This window comes from Ceratotherium simum, chromosome 39 (genome assembly GCF_057802395.1).
Source record: "Ceratotherium simum simum isolate JZ-2026a chromosome 39, ASM5780239v1, whole genome shotgun sequence".
NCBI classification, from domain to species: domain Eukaryota; kingdom Metazoa; phylum Chordata; class Mammalia; order Perissodactyla; family Rhinocerotidae; genus Ceratotherium; species Ceratotherium simum.
This window is the reverse complement of record NC_141938.1, coordinates 12,757,955-12,777,981: the sequence shown is the minus strand read 5'-3', so window position 1 is coordinate 12,777,981 and position 20,027 is coordinate 12,757,955. Positions and strand designations below refer to the sequence as shown.

At 63.0% G+C, this 20,027-nt stretch overlaps 1 protein-coding gene across 5 annotated transcripts in view; it reads left to right on the top strand.

Moving 5' to 3' along the window:
* KDM4B (lysine demethylase 4B) overlaps positions 1-20,027 on the top strand; it is a 137,092-nt gene that overhangs the window by 75,265 nt on the left and 41,800 nt on the right. For all 5 annotated transcript variants that reach the window (XM_087425684.1, XM_087425680.1, XM_087425682.1 and 2 more), the window contains 3 exons: positions 2,899-2,948; positions 7,323-7,426; positions 11,823-11,960. In XM_087425684.1, the coding sequence (XP_087281810.1) occupies positions 2,899-2,948; positions 7,323-7,426; positions 11,823-11,960 (292 nt within the window). The remainder of the gene's footprint in view (positions 1-2,898; positions 2,949-7,322; positions 7,427-11,822; positions 11,961-20,027) is intronic.

The window sequence follows — 20,027 nt, the reverse complement described above, 5'->3', positions numbered from 1 at the left end:
TGACTTGTGTGCTGGGCTGCAGACCCTCCACGTCTGCCACTGGCCTGGAGTGAGCTGGCCGCCCAGGAGTGTCAGCCAGGTGCAGCCCGGTCCTGGGGACGAGAGTGTTGATGGAGGCCATGGTGGGGGGACGAGGCCAGTCCTGCAGGAGGTGTCAGGGATGGACCGAGAGGACGGCGTGGGGGCCGGTGTGTGGCAGGCCTGGGGGGAACCAGGCTTGCTGGAGAGGATGCTGGTGCTGGCGAGAGCAGGATGGGGGAGCCGAGGGAGGATCTGAGAGGGCACGGCCGAGCTGGGGGAGGGAGATAGGCAGGGGCAGGAGAGACGTCTGGGAGGTGTTGCCCTCGTCCAGTCGTGAGACAGACGAGCACCCGGAACAGGCCAGGCCACGCGGCCGGAGACAGGCCAACCGGGGCTGCAGGTGGGCAGAGCCAGTGGATTTTGGCCATGAGGTTTGACCTTGTGATGGGGACGGAGCTCCTGGGAGGCAGACAAACTGCCCCCATGTTGTGACAGTAAAACTGACTCCTGGCTGAGCACTCGCACACTCATGGCCAGACAGATGCTTCTCCGCCTGAGGGCGAGCGGGCAGTCAGATCACCCCACGTGGCTGCTCCTCCGTCTCTTCTCTTCTTTGTTTTTTCTCCCAGAGCCCGGCCCGAGAGTCGGGGATGCGCCGGCTCCTGGGGGCCCTGGTGGAGACCCTGAGAGGCTCTGCTCTGGGGCCCCCGGGTCTGGGGGACTTGTCCCCAGCGGTGTTGGGAGGCCGGCTCCAGGCGGCTCCCCTGGGCCCCCACCCCTGGCCCTGCCCAGGCGCCCCGAGGGCCGTGGCACAGAGGGCTCCGCGGGAGTCTGCAGCGCTGCCCTGGAGGTCCTCTCGGCCGTCGGGGGCCAGCAGGACTGGGGGCCCTAGTAGCTATGCACATGGAGCCATTACCACCCGCCCTTCCTCCTTGGATGGCGGGACCTCGCCAGTGTGTTGTGTCGTCGGGGCCCCGCCCTGTTCTCTGCCTTCCCTGGAAATCCGAGGTTTCGGCTTGCCGAGTCCCCAGGGGTCCCTGTCGTTGGAGCTGGGACTTCTCGGCGCCCCCGAGGCTGTCGCGGGTTGTTCCAGGCCAATGGCGGTGCAGCGCACTCTAGGACGGTGCGGTCCAGGAGTTTCCGTGGCTGTCGGCTTCCCGGCCAGGAGTCTTTTCTGATCTCTCTGGGGACCGTCTTCCGAGCGCTCAGCCCAGCATCCTGCAGTCTGCGCGCTCCGATAACAGAGGAGCCCCGTTCCAATGTATTAAACTTTTAACATCCACCAGATTCAATTAATCTTATCTTTACAACTCCCAATTACAGGCGGTAATTAAGTGAAAGCAGCATTGTAGACGGGGGTTTTGCATTAATCATCACAGCCTTGGAGCCATAAATTAGTTCCTTCCAGTCCCCCAGCATCTTCCCAGAAGGAGTGGTGCTTCATTTCCCGGTTTGAGGGGACAATAATCCCACAAAGGTGCTGCGGGTTGGGATTAACTTTTCTCATCTTTGTGTCAGCGATGAAAGGCTGTTTCAGAAAGAGTCACCTCATCTTTGTCCAGACGATGGAACATTCTCCAGCGACAGCGGACTTGAAGGTGCTGCGGCCGCCTCCTCGAGGCCCCGGAGCGTGCCTGGAAATTAATTGTTTTTATCCTGTTAGATGAGAGGCGACACGATGTTTGCCTTATCTCCTACCCCTGCCCCCTTTTGTTTTATTAAAAAGCAGTGATAAACCTCTCACTGGAGTGGACTAGCAGCTCCAGAGTCTGGGCGATTTTCCATGTTCCTTCCTTCCCCGTCCTGCCTCCTGCACCGCGAGGGAGTAGAGGGCGGCCTGTGGTGCGTCCTCACATGCGCCTACTTCTAGAATGTGGGATATTGGCAGTCGTTACTGTGGAGCAGGGTCTCCTCCTTGCGCTGTGGTCATTGGGGCCGGGTCACTCTCTGTGGGGGCCGTCCTGGGCGCTGTGGGGGTGGAGCAGCATCCCTGGCCCCATCCATGCGATGCCAGGAGCTCCCCCAGTGTGACAGCCACAGACGTCCCCAGATGTCGCCCAGTGTCCCCTGGGGGAAGAATCGCCCCGGGACTCGGGGGTGCTCTGTTAGCTGCACAGATGGAGGCTTCACCGCCCTCCCCTCCTCCTTCAGACGGATGCCCCCCCCAGCGCTGTGTTGCCAGGGCCCCACGCCTTTGCCTGGAAATTGGGGTTTTCGTCTTGCTGGGTCCCTCGGGTGGGTTGGGACTTCCCAGCCCCCGCCCAGGCTGTCCCTCCGGGTGCCAGTCCCTGCCGGGCAGGAGTGCCGGCCTCCACCACGCCAGCTTCCTCACTCAGCATTAGTGGGGTGTCACTCTCGCCTCATCTGTTTGCAAACCTTCACCTTAGATCTTTTTTATTAATGACGGAGCCTCAGTAATCTTTCACATGTAAAATGTATAAAAATAAAACTTCCGAAGTGGGTGACAAGTGAAATTTCTCTGGTTCCTGAAGCTTCTTTCCTTGTTGGCCCTGGGGCCGGGAGGCTGGGATCCTGCCTCTTCTCAACTCTGGGGGCAGTTCCAATCCGGCGCTTTTTATTTTGTTTTTTGCTTTTAAAGCCTCATCGAGGTTTAGTGCCACTTAACTGGGAGCGTCTCCGCTCCTGGCATTCCGCGGGCGCCGTCACGACCCACCGAGTCCCGGTCCTCAGCCCCCCTTACCCCCTCCTCCCTTCGGGGGGGGATTCCTCCCGGCGGCCCCCCTGCCACCTGTCCCCCTGCGCCGCGCTGACCACAGCCGAGGTTCAGTGCCGCTCCGTGCGCGGCCGGATCCCGGGGCCCCGCCGACGTGTGGCGGCCACACGACCTCGCCTCTGACGTGCCTCCTTCTCTCGTAGGTACGCCATCCCCCCGGAGCACGGCAAGCGCCTGGAACGGCTGGCCATCGGTAGGTGTCTGCGCCCGCGGGGGGGGACCTGGGACCCGGGACTGGGGCGGGGCTGGCGGCAGCCTCATCCTCTTGGGTTTCGCTTTGTTTGGGTGTCCATTTCTGGGAGCGGCGACGTGCTGGAAGATGTCACTGCCTTGTCTTCCATCTCCTTGCTGTCCCGGGATCAGATCGTGGTCCCACTGCTCTTGTTGGGCGGTTTCTTAGCGCGGGTTCTCGGCTGTGACTGCAGCCTCCTGCGGGCCCGGAAGGGCAGCCGTGCTCTCTGTCCCCCTCCCGGCGCCTGGCGCCATGTCGTGCGCTTTTCTGAGTCTTGAGGTCTCTGTTCAGTCTAGACAGTGAGAAGCCCAGATAGCGGTTCCCCAGCTGTGGGCTGAGGGCTGTCTGCTCGTGCGTGCCGGGGTCTGGCTCCCTCAGCGGGCGGCCCCCTCCAGCAGCCACTGCCTGGCCATCTGTGTTCAGACCCTCGCTGGGGCCTCTCGGGCCCAGGGATTTGTCAGAGAGGGTCCCAGGCTGTGTCTGGAGAGGGGACACTGACCCCTCGGGGTCAAGGCAGGCCTTCAGGATGCGTGATGTCTCTAAGACAAGCCAGGCAGTTGGGCGCTGAGGCCCCCGACCCCCAACCACGGAGCCAGGCAGGGGGTCTCACATCACGATGCCCTGCTCTCTTACCCAGCAGAAGCTCACGTTTCTTGGCGTCACATGGCTGTAAGTGCCTGGAAAGGCGTTACAAGACCCCACTGGTCAAAGTGGTCTGGCCCTCGCTCCGCCAGCCCCTCCCTCACAGGCAGCACCCGGACGGGTGGGGTGAGAACCCCGTTGTTCGGGAGCTGCTGGGACAGCGCAGCGCCCTTCTGATCATCCGACCCTCCAAGCGGCAGTGGCAGGCAGCCGGGCACCCCCTCCTCCCGCCAGGCAGCCACAGAATCTTCTGGAAGCCACCGCTCAGCGTTGGCGCAGGCTGCCTGGCTGCTGGGTGCCATCCTCGGTGCCCTCCTCATACCTCACCAAGATCGCCCCCACACGTGTTTTTCTCCTTTCCATTGGTGTCTTGGCTTTGGAGATGGGAACGGTGGATCCTTCTGGAAAAACGGGCCTCCTGTCCCAGCTGCACTCAGAGCTGTGCGTCTCCTCAGCAGATGCTGTGACACGCGGGCCACACAGGTTCCCGGGAACAGAGGGAGGCTCGTCCCGGGCGGAGGGCGTTGTTGTGTTAACATTTCTGTGGGAACCTGGACCCTGTCCTCGCGGGCAAGGCTGAGTCCCGCTCTCAGGAACATGCTTCTCACGGTAGAAATTCCACAGTTACAGACAGTCCTAGCAGAGACGGATTTCACTGACTCATTAAGCTCTAAATTAAACCAAATTAAAATTTTTCCTGTTGTTTTTTGAAATCCAAATTTAAAATGCAGATTTTAATTTTAAAATATAAAAGCTATCTTTCCTTATTGTGTTAGTTTCCTGTTGCTGTTGTAACAAATTACCACGAATTTGGTGGCTTAAAACAACACACATTTCCTCAGTTTTGCTGGGAACCTTGAACTGCTCTAAAAAAAAAAACCCTGATTAAAAAGCCCCACAGATTGATTTTCTTACAGTCCTGGAGGTTGGAAGTTAAAATGAGCCTTCAGGGGCTAAAATCCGGGTGTGGGCAGGGCCGGTTCCTTCTGGAGGCTCCAGGGAAGAGCCCGTCTCCTGCCTTTCCCGGCTTCCAGAGGCGTCCACGTCCCTTGGCTCGTGGCCGCATCGCTGTCATCTGTCTCCTGGTCACACAGCCTTTCCCTCCGCTGTAGTCGAGTCCCCTCTGCTCCCTCTCATAGGGACCCTGTGATGACACAGGGACCCTGTGATGACACGGGGCCCCCGGGTAATCCTGGATCACCCCATCTCAGGGGCCTTGCCTTATCCCGTCCACAAAGTCCCTGTCACCAGGGAAGGGAGCACAGGCACGGGTTCTGGGGGTCAGGACGTGGACACCTTGGGGGGCCACTCTCCAGCCTCCCACACCCACAGGGCCACAGAAGACACCACCACGGTGCGGTCCTCGTGGGCCCTCCATGGTGACCACATCTCTCGCCTCGCCCGACCCTTGCCAGCACCTTCTCGACTTCGCGTGTCCCCAGGAATTTTGCAGCCAGCCACACCCAGTCTGTTCCCACTCAGTGTACCTTTCCTACTAGAAAAGCAGTTTGGGATGATCGGAGCGCAGCTAGGGCAGCTAGACGTGGGATGCTGTGGGGCCGCCTGCCCACCCCGACGGTGCCACAGCCCCTCCCCCTCTCCCCGAGCTGGGGCCCTGCCGCCCTGTCGTCTCTGACGCCTGGGGACCTGGATGCCTGGTTTGCTTTTTGGGCACATGTCGGAGGCTCAGTGGCCGGGGCTGGGAGAGGAGGAGCAAGGGAGCCAGGAGGGGCGGGAGGCTGCCCCTTTATTGCTTCTTAAAAAATACGGATTTGAGGTGGCCCTGTGGCATAATGGTTAAGTTACGCGCTCTGGTTCAGAGGCCCGGGGTTCGCTGGTCCAGATCCCTGGCGCAGACCTATGCACCGCTCATCAAGCCGTGCTGTGGCAGCGACCCACATACAAAATAGAGGAAGATGGGCACAGATGTTAGCTCAGGGCCAATCTTCCTCACACACACACAAAAAAAAACCAGACTCATTAAGTCACTGCTCGGCGGGGTGTCCCCCGAATTCAGGGAAGTGCTAGGCTGTCAGCCCTGGAGGCAGGTCGGAAGTGGTGGCGGCCGGGCCCCCTGGCTCAGGCCTGCTCTCCCCTCTGAGAGGAGGGACGGAGAGGTTTCAGGGCAGGTGAGTCACTGCCCTCCGAGGTGGCCCTTGCAAACTCTTTTGGGGGTGTGCGTCACGGACTCTGTTATGGAGATGGGTGGATTGAGTTGGCAATTAATATGGAAAATGAATAGCGGAGCTCCAAATGGGCTCGCTGGGCGAGTCGTGGCGCCTCGGAGAGAGCGTTAATGTGCCGGCGCGTTGCTGGTACTAATCACTCAGAAGGCGCGTCTGTGTTAGAGCTGTAATGAGAGCCACTTAAATTGTGCGTTAAGAAGAGAAACCACGAGGGGCCGGCGACGGGAGCTGTGACTCTAATGGAGATGCTTCCAGCACAGAGGACGTTGCTGGGTTCGGTGATCTCTCGCACTTTCCAGAACCTGCCATTGTGTCCTTTTTTCGGGTGCCTTCCTGCAGCACAGAGGGCCTCACAGTGCCCCCACCCCAAGGTGACACGTGGGTGGGCCGTGTGCTTGCGCGCACAGGCACACACATGTGTGCACACACGTGAATGTGTCCTCTTTAACCAGCGACCCATTGAGGGGGTCAGCTGGCCTGAGGGCAAGGCCCGAGGTCTGGGTCGGCTTCCAGAAGGGTCCTTGGGCCGATGGGGCCTGGTGGTCAGTCCTGGAGGGAGTGGACGCTTGGGGGCTCCTCCGGCTCCTCGCCGGTCCACGTGGTAGCCCTTCTTTGCCGCCTCCGTGAGGTTCGGGGTGAGGAGCCACTGGCGAGCGGAATCCCCGGCCTTTGCCCACGATCGCGACTGTCACTGATCTGAGCTTCGGCCAGTGGCCGATTTGGAAACGTCCTTGCACTGTGTTCTGCAGTTTCTGGGCAGGTAGAGCCAATGGTCTGCATTCCGTCCATTTACGAAGGTTACTTTAAGTTGGTTACCTGCTGTCCAGACGGCGTCCCCAAACGGGCACTCAGGCCGCCTGGTTCAGGACAGAAGGCTCGGGACGGGGGCTGTGGATGCAGGTCGGGCTGGGGCTGCTCTGCTGTTTCCCCCAGGGTCTGGGGCCGTGGGGGGGTCAACTGACGGCTGAGCCCACGTCCTCACCTGCCTGGGGGCCGTGGGGACCGTGTGTGAAGGGCTGAGACCGGGGCCCTGGAAGAACCCCAGCTCGGGCGGCCTCTCTCTTGGCCGCAGACTTGTTCGTGGCCGTGAAAGGACGGGCCTAGGGTGGGTGGGGGCCCGCGCTGCTCACCATTCCCGACTCGCCTGGGTCTGGCGCCTCGGCCCCGTGGCTTGACCTGGCTGTGCTCTCCCGCTGGCCCGGGACCCTGTGGATGCAGCGCAGTGGGTTCTGTCGGGGGGTCGGAGGGGACATCTCCGTGCAGCCGCGCCCCGTCTGTGACCGCGAGTGTGTGCGCCCTGTCGCACAGACCGCCCTGGCCCGTGCCCTGTTCCCGCTTCACTAAACACAGGGCTGTCGGGCGTCACCATCGCCCGCCACCAGCAGAGCCCGCGGGGCCGTGTGGCGGGGCCTGTGTGTGTCATTCCCTCGGAGCCGCGGGCACCCGTGGGAGAGAGGCACCCGGCCGGCTCCGGCCCGTCGCCCTGACGCCCGTCTTCTCCCCCCAGGGTTCTTCCCCGGGAGCTCCCAGGGCTGCGACGCCTTCCTGCGGCACAAGATGACGCTCATCTCGCCCATCATCCTCAAGAAGTACGGCATCCCCTTCAGCCGGGTACGTAGGGGCTGCTCGAGGAGGCGCTCTGGGCACAGGGGACCACGAGCGCCCCAGGAAACTGGCTCCTAGCCCTGGAGAAGGTTCTAGAACAGTGGCAAGCCAGGGGAGCACCACGCTGGCTGGGCAGTCCCCCTCCAGCTCCTCCATGGTGGGGGGTGAGGATGGAAGAGGGGAGTCGGGGGCCCTTGACTTTCCCTCCCACCCCTCCCAAACCCACCCCCGTCCTCGGCCCGGTGTGGCCAGTGGGCTGCCCTCTGCAGGGTCCTGCGGGGTCGGGGTTGGAGCATTTGGGGTGGGGGGCAGCTCCTGCCAACTTCCCAGGAAGCCACTGAAGCCCCGGACAGCCCCTCTCCTCCCCCATGAGCGCGGGCCCCACCGGCCGCGTCACCCTCGACCTCTGGCCCTCGGCAGGCGTTCTCTGAAAGGACGGACACCTGTGCAGAAGTGAAAGCCCCTGGCTCTCGCAGCGTGGAGACGGGACTCACTCAGTGTGCTGCTCCGGGGGCTCCCTGGTCCGTTCCCCGCAGCCCAGGCCGGGAGGCGTGAGGCCTACAGCCAGGGACCTGGCTGGCAGGGACCCCCCGCCTGCGGAATTCGGGTGGCAGCGGGCCAAGCGCTGGGGCTGGTCGGCCGGCACCCCGGGTTTGCAGCCCCCAGGGGAGCTCGTGGGGGCGCCTGGCCTGGAGGCGGCTCTGCCCCGGGGTCAGCTCAGCCGTCGTCCACGGCAGACGATTCCTTCCCCGAGGACGAGGACAGTCTAGGCCTCTGTCCCCAGTCTGTCCATTCGAGAGGCACGTGCCCAGAACCTTCCAGACAGGTCTGAGCAGACCCCGGCCCGGGCAGCGAGTGGGGGTGGAGGAGGGGCCTCCTGGGAAGCTGGTTCCCCAGGAGAGCGCTCTGTCAGGCGCAGGCGCGAGTGCTGCGAGCAGACCCTCCCGCCCGCTCCCGCCCCGGTGTCAGCGCGTCGGAAATTGCCTCTGACATTTCAATCACACCGCCCGCGGCGTCTCCGCGCGTCGGCCTCGTGCTTCTGGCGGGGCCGCAGCCGGGTGCCTCCAGCGTCACGCGTCCATCGGACAGCGGGAGGTTGGGCTCTGAGAAAGGTAGTTTCCACGGTTTCTCTCCTCCACTCTGTCTTGTCATCTGAACACCGTGTGTCACCAGGAGCCGTGCAGACAGATCCCGGCCTTGCTCACAGAAACGGGAAGTACTCGCTTTCCTGTGGTTTGTCTAGAACATTCTCCGAGCGGTGCTTCCTGGAGAGGGATCCGGTGGAAGGAGTCTGCTGGCGGGCGCCCTCCTGTGTCCCGCGTCCGTGTCGGTGTGGCGCCGTGGTTTATATGCGCGGGTGGCCTCCTGGCCTGGAGGGGCTGCTGGCACCCCCAGCGAGGCCGTGCTGGGCAGCAGATGCTCCCGATGGCACGGCCACACCCCTCACACCCGGCCCTGCCTCCTGGCTGCCCACAGGGCCTGGGCGGCCGTCTCCCCGAGGCCTGCAAGGTGAAGCCCTGTCCGGCTGGCGGAGAGCAGCTCCCTGCCCCGCGGCCTCCGGGCCCCCGGCAGCGTGGGGTCCACATGCAGGCCCCCTCTCAGGGTTCCGTGTGGACCTCTCGTCTGGATCCCTGGCCGCCTTCGGAGGAGTCACTCCCCGCTCTCCACTTCTAAATCTCTGCAATGGTATTTACTTCTGGAAGGAAAAGCAGATCAATAGCAGAACCTCTTAATGATCAAACGTGTGTGTTTCTGTAATCTGCCATCGACTCCCTCATTTGTCGTGTGAGAGCTTGCAGAGGAGCCGAGTTCCAGCTCTCTCCATGACTGGCGTCGGGCCGGCGTCCTCTTCACTACTGATCACTCTGCCGTGCGGCCTATCCATCATCCTGTGCCTTCTAATTTATTGTCAGGCTAATGTTGACGGCCGTGACATGGAGGACAGACACCGTGGGCTCGAAATGAAGCCACCAGGACGTAGATCCTGTGACAGGAACATAATCTTCCTGTCGTCCGAACTGAGTGCGTCTTCTGTTCTTGGCCTTGATTTATGGAAGGGGTCGGGCAGGGGGTCTAGGCCGTAGAGTTGGCCCGAGCCTGGATGAGAGGCGCCTCCTCCATCCCAGAGACCCCTGCTGCGTCCCTGGAAGGCTCCGAGCTCACGGCCCCTGGTGCCTGCAGGGCGGGTTCTCTGCCCCCCGGAGGCCCGCAACCTGGCGGAGAGAAAGGGTGCGTGCAAGTTGGCAACGGAGGCAGATGGAGACAGGCCTTTCCAGGGTCGGTTCAGATAAGATAAGAAAGTCACTAATAGGTGTTTTTAAAAAAATTCCCTAAATCTTAATTTTATTTGCCCCGTTTGACGAAGCTCCGAGTCCTGCGGCAGAAGCCAGCCCGGGGAATCCTTGGCGTGGATGGCGGCTGCGGGGCCTTGGGGACACTTGCGCGCTCTCCCCCACCCCCGTCTCCTGCCGTGCGCGTCATTGCCCGCACGCGGCTGTCATTTGGACGGGAATTTAAAAATATAACTTAATGCACACTGACTTCCCTTGATTGGTGCAATTCATTATTTGCAAAGAAAAATATCTCCGTGTTGTTCGGGACTGGCTTTTCTCCAGGCGATGTCAGTTTTGATGGATTTTTGACTCCGTGGTTGGCTTCTGGAAGTCTCCCTCCCCCCGTCCCCCACTCCCCCCGCCAGGGTTTGGCTTCTCATTGGTTACGTAGAAGAATCCAGCGATTTCTGCTCATCTCTCCGGGGGACTGAAGATGAGCAGGCCCGAGAACTCCTACAAATCGGCAATAACAAGATGAACGACCCATAAGAGGGGCAGCGAGCGTGCACAGACGCTCTGCAGAAGGCGGGTACGCACGAACCACACGACACGGGGGGTCAGCGTCTGGACACCCCGGAGAAAGGCCTTCAGAACCGCAGGGAGATGCAGCCCCAAACGCTAGCGAGGAGGGTGCAGTGGAGGCAGAACGGGGGACGGCTCGGAAGCTTCTGGAAACGTCGACGTGCACCCGCCCTGAGCCCCCCCCCCCTTTCTGTCGTCTCAGGAGAGATGTAGACGTGCATCCACAGGCAACTGGTCCTCGGTGTCCCCAGCAGCTCTGGTCACACCGGAGCAGCCACAGGTCTGTCCACAGGAGCAGGGATACGTCAACAGCGACACGTCCACGCGGCCGAGTTCCCTTTAGGAACGAAAAAGCACGAAGCAGTGATGGGCACAGACTGTCTGAGTCTGTTTACATGACACCCTAGAAAGAAACGTGCCCATAGTAACAGAAAGCGTGTCGGCGCGGGGGTGGAGGTTGCTGGTGATGGGGCCGGAAAGGTCCGTTCCTGTCTGGGGCGGTGGTTACGTGGATGTATGTGCTGCTGAGAACCACAGACAGTCTGTGATCTGTGCTGAACGTTCGGTCTAGGAAAAGACGGGCCCGTTGCACATCAGAGTCACTCCGTGCTGCTGGCCTCAGTTTCCACATCTGTGAATTGGGCCCCCAGCCCCACCTGACGCGTCTGGGACACAGCGAGTGGGGGTGGCGGCCCCGACCCTGGTCCTCCCGCCTGGCCCCTTGGTTTAGGGTCTCTGTTTCGGAGGCCGGACCTGGTGGTCCAGACCGTTTTGAATGGGTCTAGAAACATCTGCTCGTTCTGCAGAGTTCTTACCCAGACGTTGTGTCCTCTCTACACGCTGACTGTGTCTTCAGTCCGACCTCAGCTGGAAGGACCTGCCTCTGGGGTATAACGGACAGATTCTGTGCTTATGACGGCGAGGTGACAGGTCATCTCCTGGGGACGTTTTATGCGAGTGACTGGACGTTCCTTTCTTACGCAGGGGCGGGATGCTCTGCTGCCCACACGCCCCGTCCTGTGCTTGGAGGGCTCTGCAGCCACCCCCAGCACCGTCCACCCCCTGCTGTGTGGGGACAGGCCACAGCGGGTGGGAGGGGTGACACGGCCACCTCCCTCCAAAGCGGGGACCCCCCCCACCGCACATGAGAAGCTCCTGGAAGGGTGGCATCCCACAGTCGCTGTATGTCTGCGGTTCCCCCATGCTGGCTGTGGCTGTCACCTCTGGGGCCCCTCGGGCAGCGGTTGGGTGGCAGAGCTGATGTCCTGGCCACTGTCATACCTCTTTATAGCCGTGTGGGAATTACCCGGGGCCTATGGGGTTGGGGGGAATCACCTTCCCTTGGCAGACTCTGCGGGCTCCTAAAGCCGGGGTCTCTGGCGCTGGCTGGGAAGTCCCGGCGCCCCCGTCCCCCTGCTGTGCCTGCAGTGGCTCCTGGTGGCCTTCCCTACCGGCTGGTCCCTACCCTGGGCTGGGAGCTGCCGGGACAGGTGACGCCCGCTCCTCCCAGCCTGGCCCGCCCTCATGTGCCGCCTCTCCCTCCTCAGATCACGCAGGAGGCCGGCGAGTTCATGATCACCTTCCCCTACGGCTACCACGCCGGCTTCAACCACGGCTTCAACTGCGCGGAGTCCACCAACTTTGCCACGCTGCGGTGGATCGACTACGGCAAGGTGGCCACGCAGGTGAGCACCCCCAGACCCCGCGGGAGGGCTAAGGGGGGCCTCTCGGCCCTCGGCCTGCACGGCCCTTGGACTCAGACGGGGCCTGGCTCTCCATCAGCGTCTGGTTCTGGGGTCCTGAGCCAACTTGTCCCCAAGACAGTCCTCCCTGCAGGAACGGGGTGGACGCGTGGGGCAGGTGGGGTGGCCACGTGGCAGCCTCTCTCCCACTCCTGGAGGACCCTGACGGGAGCTGACCCCGGCTCCCCAGGTCTGAGGGCTTCCTGCTGCCCTGGCCGTCCCTGAGGTCACTGAAGACTCCTCCGAATTCCTCCTTCCCAGGAACCTGCTGTTCCTGTTCTCAGAGGCCGATTACTGGCCAGCGGATTTGACATCTGGACTGAGAGCTTGTTCTCAAATCCCCTTAGCTCTGCATGCCTGTCTGTGCGGTTTTGATTGACAGCTGGAGGGTGGCGAGGCCCCTCGACGGCACATCCATGGGAGCCTCTGGGTGCGGGCAGGGTCGCTTCTGCCCCCGTGTCCACTCTGGAGCCGAGGTGGCTTTGGAGGTCCCGGTGACGGGATGGACTCGGGGCTGTGACTCCAGGCCCCCCGGGAAGGGGGGGTGGAACCTTGGGGGGAGGCGGCATGGACGGGGCAGCAGGCCCACCCTCCCCACTGCCAGTAGCAGGGCCTTCCTCCCAGGCTGACTGCCGCCCTCGGCGCCTGTCACGGCCGCCGTGGAAGACAGTGAGCTCTTCCTATCAGGCCAGGCGCGGCTCTGGCTAAGGGTTTTGGCCGTCTCTCTCCACCACAAAGGCCCGGCCACTCGAGGGCGGCCCACTCTGGCGCCGGGGCACGTGGAACAGGAGAGTCCTCTCCCGCTGGGCCAGTGCAGTGTGAGAATGGGGCGCCTCTCGCCAGCCCCCCAAGTCAGGGCCTTGGGGTTCCTCCCAGGATCGGGGCAAACGGTGGGTTTCTCAGCAGATCCGGAAGGGGGGCAGTGGGGCAGACGAGCATCTAGAACCCAGAGCCCGATCACTGAGTGGTCTCTAGACCTCAGAGCTGCGCCAGAGAGGGTCTAGGCTGCGATGAGTGGTATGGCGGCCGCGGGCCCCACGTGGGTGTCGTGACCTGGAAGTGTGGCCCGGGTCACGGGGGTGTGTGGAGTCTGACACGCAGTGTCCCAGACTCAGCCCCCAGCGGAGAACACGAGCCGTCCACAAGGAGTGTTTATGTTGGCTACGCAGCCTGGTGCTTCGGGCTCCACGGGGTTAAGCAAAACATATGGCGACCGTCACCTGTTTCCTTTCCCTGTCTGAACGTGGCGACTGGAAACGTGGAGGCTCCGCGGACGGCCTGCAGCGCTGGTCTAGATGAATCGGCTAACCTTTACTTTTCTCATTATCTGTCTCTCTCGCTTCACTGTTTCGGCGCAGTTTAGAGAAAGAAACGAGCTCTGTAGCGAGGAGACTGAGGCGCTTGCAGGGTTTTTTACGCTCGATTCAGAGAGTGGGGGTGGGATGGTCTTTGGCGGTGACTCTGGGCTTTGCTGAAAAAGGAGTGCCGTGGCTTTTGCTTTTGATCTCAGGGAGTAATTGAATGCCCCGGGGCGTGTGGTTTTGTTTGTGTTACCCCGGGGCCCACGATGGAAAGACCAAGTCGAGAGAGTTCCGGGACTGTGTGGGCCGCGCTGCGCTGAGTTGTAAGCCCCCGGCCTGGGCTTGTACTGGAGCCGCAGCGGGCCGAGGGACTGCCCAGATGGTAAAGCCGTTTGGGGTGCAACCATGTGTTCCCCAACAAGTGACATTTGGGGAGCGCAGCCTGAGATCGCCACCACGCTTACGCACCCGGGCGGCAGGGCGTGAAATGACGGCGGCGGGAAGGCGAAGGCGAGGGCTCGGCGGGGAGTGGCCACTGGCCACGGGGCGTCCGTCCGTGTGGTCCTGGGGTGTCAGCTCCCAGGCTTTCTGGTGGTGAGTGGGGCCCCGACTCTCGCAAGCTCTGCTGCCCCATAACGAGTCCAGTCCAGGGAGGCCGGGGGTGGGGGGCGCCTGGCCCCGCAGGTCACAAGCTGAGGTGCGAGAGAGGCGGGGAGATTGTTCCGGTCAGATGGCACTCAGCGACCTGCCGGGTTTTAGGGAATGGGGGGTGGCTCTGGGGAGGGTCCCAGGACCCCTTTTCCTGCTGAGCAGGGCTTCTCCTGCCGGAGCTGCCCCCTATCTGCGTTTGGGGCCAGTTCCTTCTAGCACCTTCATCAGAACATAACCCAGGGGGAGAGTTCCACTTTCCAGATTTTACACTTTTTACTTATTGGTTCGTTACCTCTTTCTGGCTCCCAGGAAGGCCCCCGCAACCTCCCTGTTGCCCCTTTCCTGTCATCCTGCCTCTGCGCTAACACGTTAAGTGCCAAACGCTGGCACCTGGCCGGCCTGCGTGAATTTCAGGTCTCAGTGTTCTTTTTCCTTCTAGAGCAGGGTCAGCAAACCGGGGCCCGTGGGCCAGATCCCGCAGGCTGGTGATGGTTGTCCCGTCTGCGAACCGAGCATGACTTTTATGTTCTTAAAAAGTTGGGGGGAAAAAATCAGATGAAGAAGATGCTATGCGACGATTACATGAAGCTCAGATTTCATGTTCGTAAATAAAGTTTCATTGGCGCACGGCCCCGTTTGTTGACGTGCTGTCTGCGGTGTTTCACCTGCAACGGTGGACTCGAGTGGTTGCACAGAGAGTGCCGGGCCTGTGAAGCTGGAATTGTTTGCCTTTCGGCCCCTGGTCTAGAGACTTGAAGGTGTGGCGAGTGTCCGCCTTTCCTGCCAGCCTGGCTCTGGCCGGGTAGGGCTGAACGGTCACCTCCCTGCCCACGAGCATCTCCCCAGGCTGGCGGCCTCCTCCTGGCGGGCGTCCGGTGCTGGGCTGGGGGGCCAGAGCTGCCCCCAGAGGCCTGTGCTCCATTTCCGAGAGCAGAATTCCCCAGGTGGGCCCGCGCTCAGCCGGGCGCCTCTGTAGTGGGATCACCACCAGGGAGATCAAAGGGATGCTCCAGCCCCCCGGGAGGAGATCAGATGTGCACCCCAGCCTTTGGAGGCCTGCACTCCAATTAGTCCTACAAGGCTGCACACCACATTGGGTTAGCTCGGGCCGGCTGCTCTCCGCGTGGGGGTACTGGGCGGTGCCTGACACGGCCTCTTCCCTCCACCGAGGATGCTGCGTCCCGGCTGCCCCACATGGCGCCGGAGTTACTGGGATTAAACAGAGCGAGAGAGATTTAGGGCCCGTTGTGGGGGGAGCCCGGGCGCACTGAACTGGTTTTCCACCAGCTGTCTGCGCGGGCGCCCAGTCTCCTACAGGGCCGTCGACCAGGGGCCTTCTGAGCGCGCGAGAGAGGAGGGCCCCTTCCCCAGATGCACCATGTCTGGAGGTGGCCCCCTCGTCCCCCTCTCCCGCATCCAGGGTGGGGGCTTCTCCCCATGCCCCAGCCTGGGTACATCGAGCTTAATTACTATGAAATGTGAACCAAATTGTTTCTGCTGTTGGAGAACGGTGCCTTCTGTCTGGTAACGAGCCGCCTGCTCCAGGCGATTAACTGAGCCCCAGGGGACGCGGGGGTGGGGTGGTGGGAGAGAGGGTGGAGGAGGGCCGGGACAGGGCGCAGCCCAGTGCATCTCTGACCCGCCCGCCCGCATCCGAGGGCCCCGCGCCCGCCCGCGCCTCTGCGCCTTGCTGACTGGGTGATTTATGGTGATTTGTGGTGCTGGGCGGCCGGGTGCGCGGGGTTCGCTGTAAATTGCTGTGTGAACCTTGCCCCTTGCTTCTTCCCCTGAGCTTCCTGTCACTCTGTTCCTGGCAGTGGCTCTAAGCCCGTTCCCGCGGAAACTCGGGCTGTTGTAACACACAGGCGCACGGCGGTGCAGGGAGGGCCAGAGCGGAGATGGGGCGGGCCGAGCTGACCTTAGAGCCGGTGCCCCGCTTCCCTGCTTGGTTGTGTTTGGGGTTAAACCCCATGTTCTAGAGCAGCTTATAGAACAGGTGCGAAGGGGTCCAGAAGGAGAGCTCTTAGGCAGGGTCTCCCTCAGCACCGAGGACGTGGGTAGGGCCATTCTCTGGGGGGCCATCCTGGGCGCTGTGGGGGGTTGAGCAGCATCCCTGGCCCCCACGCCCTCAATGCCAGGAGCACCCCCAGTGTGACAACCACAGGTGTCCCCAGACACGGCCCCATGCCCATGGGGCAGGACGCCCCTGTGAGACCCCTGGTCTAGAAGGAGGGTCCAGGGCCGTGTTTCTCTGCTTTCCTCTCATTATCTCCACCCCCTCCCCACACGCTTTGAGACTCTTTTTCCTAATTGCCCCCCTGAACCTTTACTCCGTAGATCCAGTGTATGTCTGTCCACACGCTCTCTGTGTATCTGTGTACACAGGAGAGGGAGGTCTCTCTGCCCCTGAGAAGGAGTTTTCTCCTTGGGGGCCGTGTCGCCCCGGGAGAACCCGAGGAGGATGGGTCTAGTGGTGCAGCCTCAGGCCACAGGGAGGCCCTTCCTTCAGGCACCCCACCCCCACCAGCTGGAGCGCTGGGTGGGCTCCCCTGAGAAGCGACTTCCCGCCACCCCTGGGGTTCCGAGGCCCAGAAGCCCGCTGCCTGGCGCTGGGGGGCCGGTGGGTTCCCACCCTTCATCCTCAGCCCCTCCCTCCCCGCTGCCCTGGCTGGGGGAGCTGGGGGCACCCCCGGGCCCACGCCCCCCGATCTGAAGGAGATTCCTGCTCCTCTGATGGCTCCGCTGGCGACACGACGAGCTTGGCGTCCGTCTAGCGGGGAGGGTGTGGAGTCGAGAGTGTGATTGTGGCCCTCCCGTCGGTGCACACGGCCTGTCTGGTCTCCGCCTCCCCCCACCCCTTGTCGTGTCCCCATTTGCTGACTGCGTCCTGGGGAGGGAGCATGGGCGCCTGCTCGTGAGCGGGTCCTGGAGAGCTGGACGGCTCGGTGGGCCCTGAAGCCGGGCCCTGACCTCTGTGCCCTCTGTGCCCTCCCGGGGCTTGGCAGCTCCCTCCCAGCCTCCTGTCGGCCCAGATCCCTTCTCTGTTCCCTGCGCTCCGGTGCCCGGGGCGTCCCCTGGGTCACAGGCAGCTGTGTGCAGGCTTCCCGCTCGCTCGAGGGGGGCTTCAGATGCGCACTTCTGCTGGCACCACAGCCCCTCTGGGTGGGGGCTCCAGGCCCGCATGCTCCCCCCGACCCTCCCCCTCCAGCCCCCCTCCCACGGGTTCCCCCTTGGCTGCCGCCTGCTGGCAGACGTGGGTGTGGTCTGGGTGGAGAGCCCTCACGGGCAGAGCAGAATCTAGGCTCGTCTGCCGTCCTGCTGTGGACGGAGTGTGTTTCTTGGCTGCGGTGTGATGGGTGTCATGAGGTTTTTTCCAAGGTCAGGCGGGGCTGGGTCCCCTCAGTGACCTGTGGCAGCCATGGAGCCTGGAAGCAGGGGGAGCGGGAGGAGCTGTCGGAGCAGGGGGAACCCGATGGAGAGCTGAGGGGCTGGCCTGGGTGCTGGGCTCTCTCTGACGACCCGGGCCCGGTCCCCGAGCGGGCAGGGTTGCTCCGAGTGTTACAGGAACGCCCGTGGGAAGCAGCTGGCTGGGTCCCAGTTTATTATTATTGTGGTGGTCGTGGTTGTCATCTGTGTGGAAGGGGAGGTGGGGGCCCGGCCACAGGCAGAGGGACTACAGGACCAGGCGCCCCCAGGATGGGGCGTGGGAGGAGGAAGGGGAGCAGGTCCTGGTGGGCTGAGGTCACCGTGCGGACCCTGGAGAGGCTGAAGTGATACACGTGGGGCCTCCTTTATGTGGAAAGGGTGACGTCAGAGGCCTGGCCTCCTGGGACGCGTTGTGCCGGGGCGAAGGCCCTTGACCTTGGCTGTGGGGGCGTGGGGGGCGGCCGGAGGGCAGCCCCGGGAGCCCCGGCTGATTGTTTTGTTTATGAAGCGCTTCCCGGGCTTCCACTGGGTTTCCTAATGAACTGGTTTGTTATCGTCTCTGGTAATTGCATCAGAAACGGGGGCCGGCGTCTGTGAACCGTCAGGAGCAGATGCGGGCTCCTCGGCTGGGGTTCTGCCCGTCTCTGGGTGTTTAACGCTTTGTGGGCTGAATGCCTGCTCCTCAGGCACCCCCCTCCCCCCGGATTGTTCCAGAAGGACTGTATTTGTCCCCTGCCTTGTCCGGCACCTGCCCAGCGGTATCGTGCCCGTCCCTGCTCAGCTGCGGGGGGACAGGGGACGAGACAGCGAGGCGCAGAGGAGGAGACAGATGGGGCGGGATGCTGGAAGGGGTTTCTGGTCCTGGAGGAACAGCACTGAGCAAAGCGACAGCCGGGCAGCGTCGGCCGGGGGCCAGTGGGTACATCTTGGAGGAGGGGGTTTAGATTGCTGCTGCACCAAACCGTGGCGTGTGCGTGTCCTGGGGCCGTCATGACAGAGTGCCGTAACCCGGGGCCTGGACGCAGCGGCGTTGTCCCCTCCAGTCTGGAGGCAGAGGTCCCGGATCAGGGCGCGGGTCACAGGGCTGGGCTCCCTCCCAAGGCCCCAGGGAGGGTCCCTGCCTCGCCCGGCTTCTGGCGTGGCCGCCGTCATTGGCGCCTGTGGCTTGTGGACGCGTCACTCCCGTCTCTGCCTCCCTGTGTGTCTCTCCTGTGAGGACACCGTTCACTGGATGTGGAACCACCCCCAATCCAGCACGACCCCCCCGAACCCGTGACGCCTGCAAAGACTCGATTTCCCAATCGGGTCCCACTCAAAGGTTCCAGGTGGATGTGAATTTGGGGGCACTGTTCAGCCCCGTACCCCGGGCAGCACTGGAGGAAAAGCTTTCCGGACTAAGGGAACAGAGGGTCAGAATCCCCGAGGCGGGAGAGAGGTGGGAGGAGGGACAGTCTGGGCCTGGGTTTGGGGGGAGCCTGTGGCCCAGGCCATAGAAGGGATGGGGGGATGCGGGGAGCAGAGGGGCCGAGCATCTGGGCGCACGGGGGCCGCTTAGTGAGCCGAGAGCGTCCAGCCAGGACCAGCGCTGGGGCCACGCTGCCCCGCACGTGGCCGTTTAGCTGTAAGTTAATTAAAAGTAAATAAAATTAAACATTCCGTGCCTGGGTCACGCCAGCAAGTGCTGCTTAACAGCGGCGTGAGCCAGTGGTGATCTTGGGGACAGCGCGTATGTGGGACGTTTCCGTGGTTGAGGAAGGTCCTCTCGGGCGGCACAGCTGGGCATCCGAGGGGAGGACGTCCGCGCGACACTGGCGCCCAGTCACGGGCTCTGCAGCCCCGGCCCCGCCCCACACACAGTGGCCCGGCGCGGCCGCACGGTTGTTGGTGGCGTTGGCTGTTGCGCTGCGCGCGGCCCCGGCGCAGCCCTGCGTCCCGCCCAGTCCCTGACGGAGGAGGGAGCAGGCGCTCCCTGTGCTCGGATGCCGTGGGCGCACGGGTCCACGGAGCCGCGTGTGATCGTGTCCTCTTTGGGCCGTTCCTGCTCCTCCTACCCTGCTTTGCTGTTTGCCGTGAGCAAATTCTAGTGTCCGTTCAGTCTTTTAAGAAGAGACGGCGTCCGATTGAAGCTTGGGGCTGTTGAAATCGGGAAATGCGGCCAGTCAGACCCGCGGGCTCCCGGGCAGCGCGGCCGCGTCACCTGATCCCGAGCGCGTCAGTCATTTATGGGGCTGCCCGTGCAGACCGAGGGTGTGTGGGGCGAGCCAGTTCCCAACCAGGAGCGGGCGGCCTCCCCTGGGGTGCCGCTGGTCCTGCTGACACCTCCCCTGCACCGGGGTGACCGGCCATCAGGGCCTGTGGCCTCAGTGTCCACAGCGGAGACCAGAGCGAGGGCCGGTCGGGCCTGGCAGAGCCCCGCTGGGAGGACGGGCCTGGGGCAGCCGGGGGACCAGAGGAGCCGGGCTGCGACACAGCAAATCTTCACAAAGTGCCCCCGGGTGCCCCCCCGACTTCCGGCAGCAGAGAATGGTCTCCCCCTCGGTGGGGGATCTGGGGGGCCCAGGTCTGCTGGTCTCGTGCCCCTGCTGCGGCGGCCCCAGACGCTGGCTCTCCACCTCCGGGAAATGGGACGTTC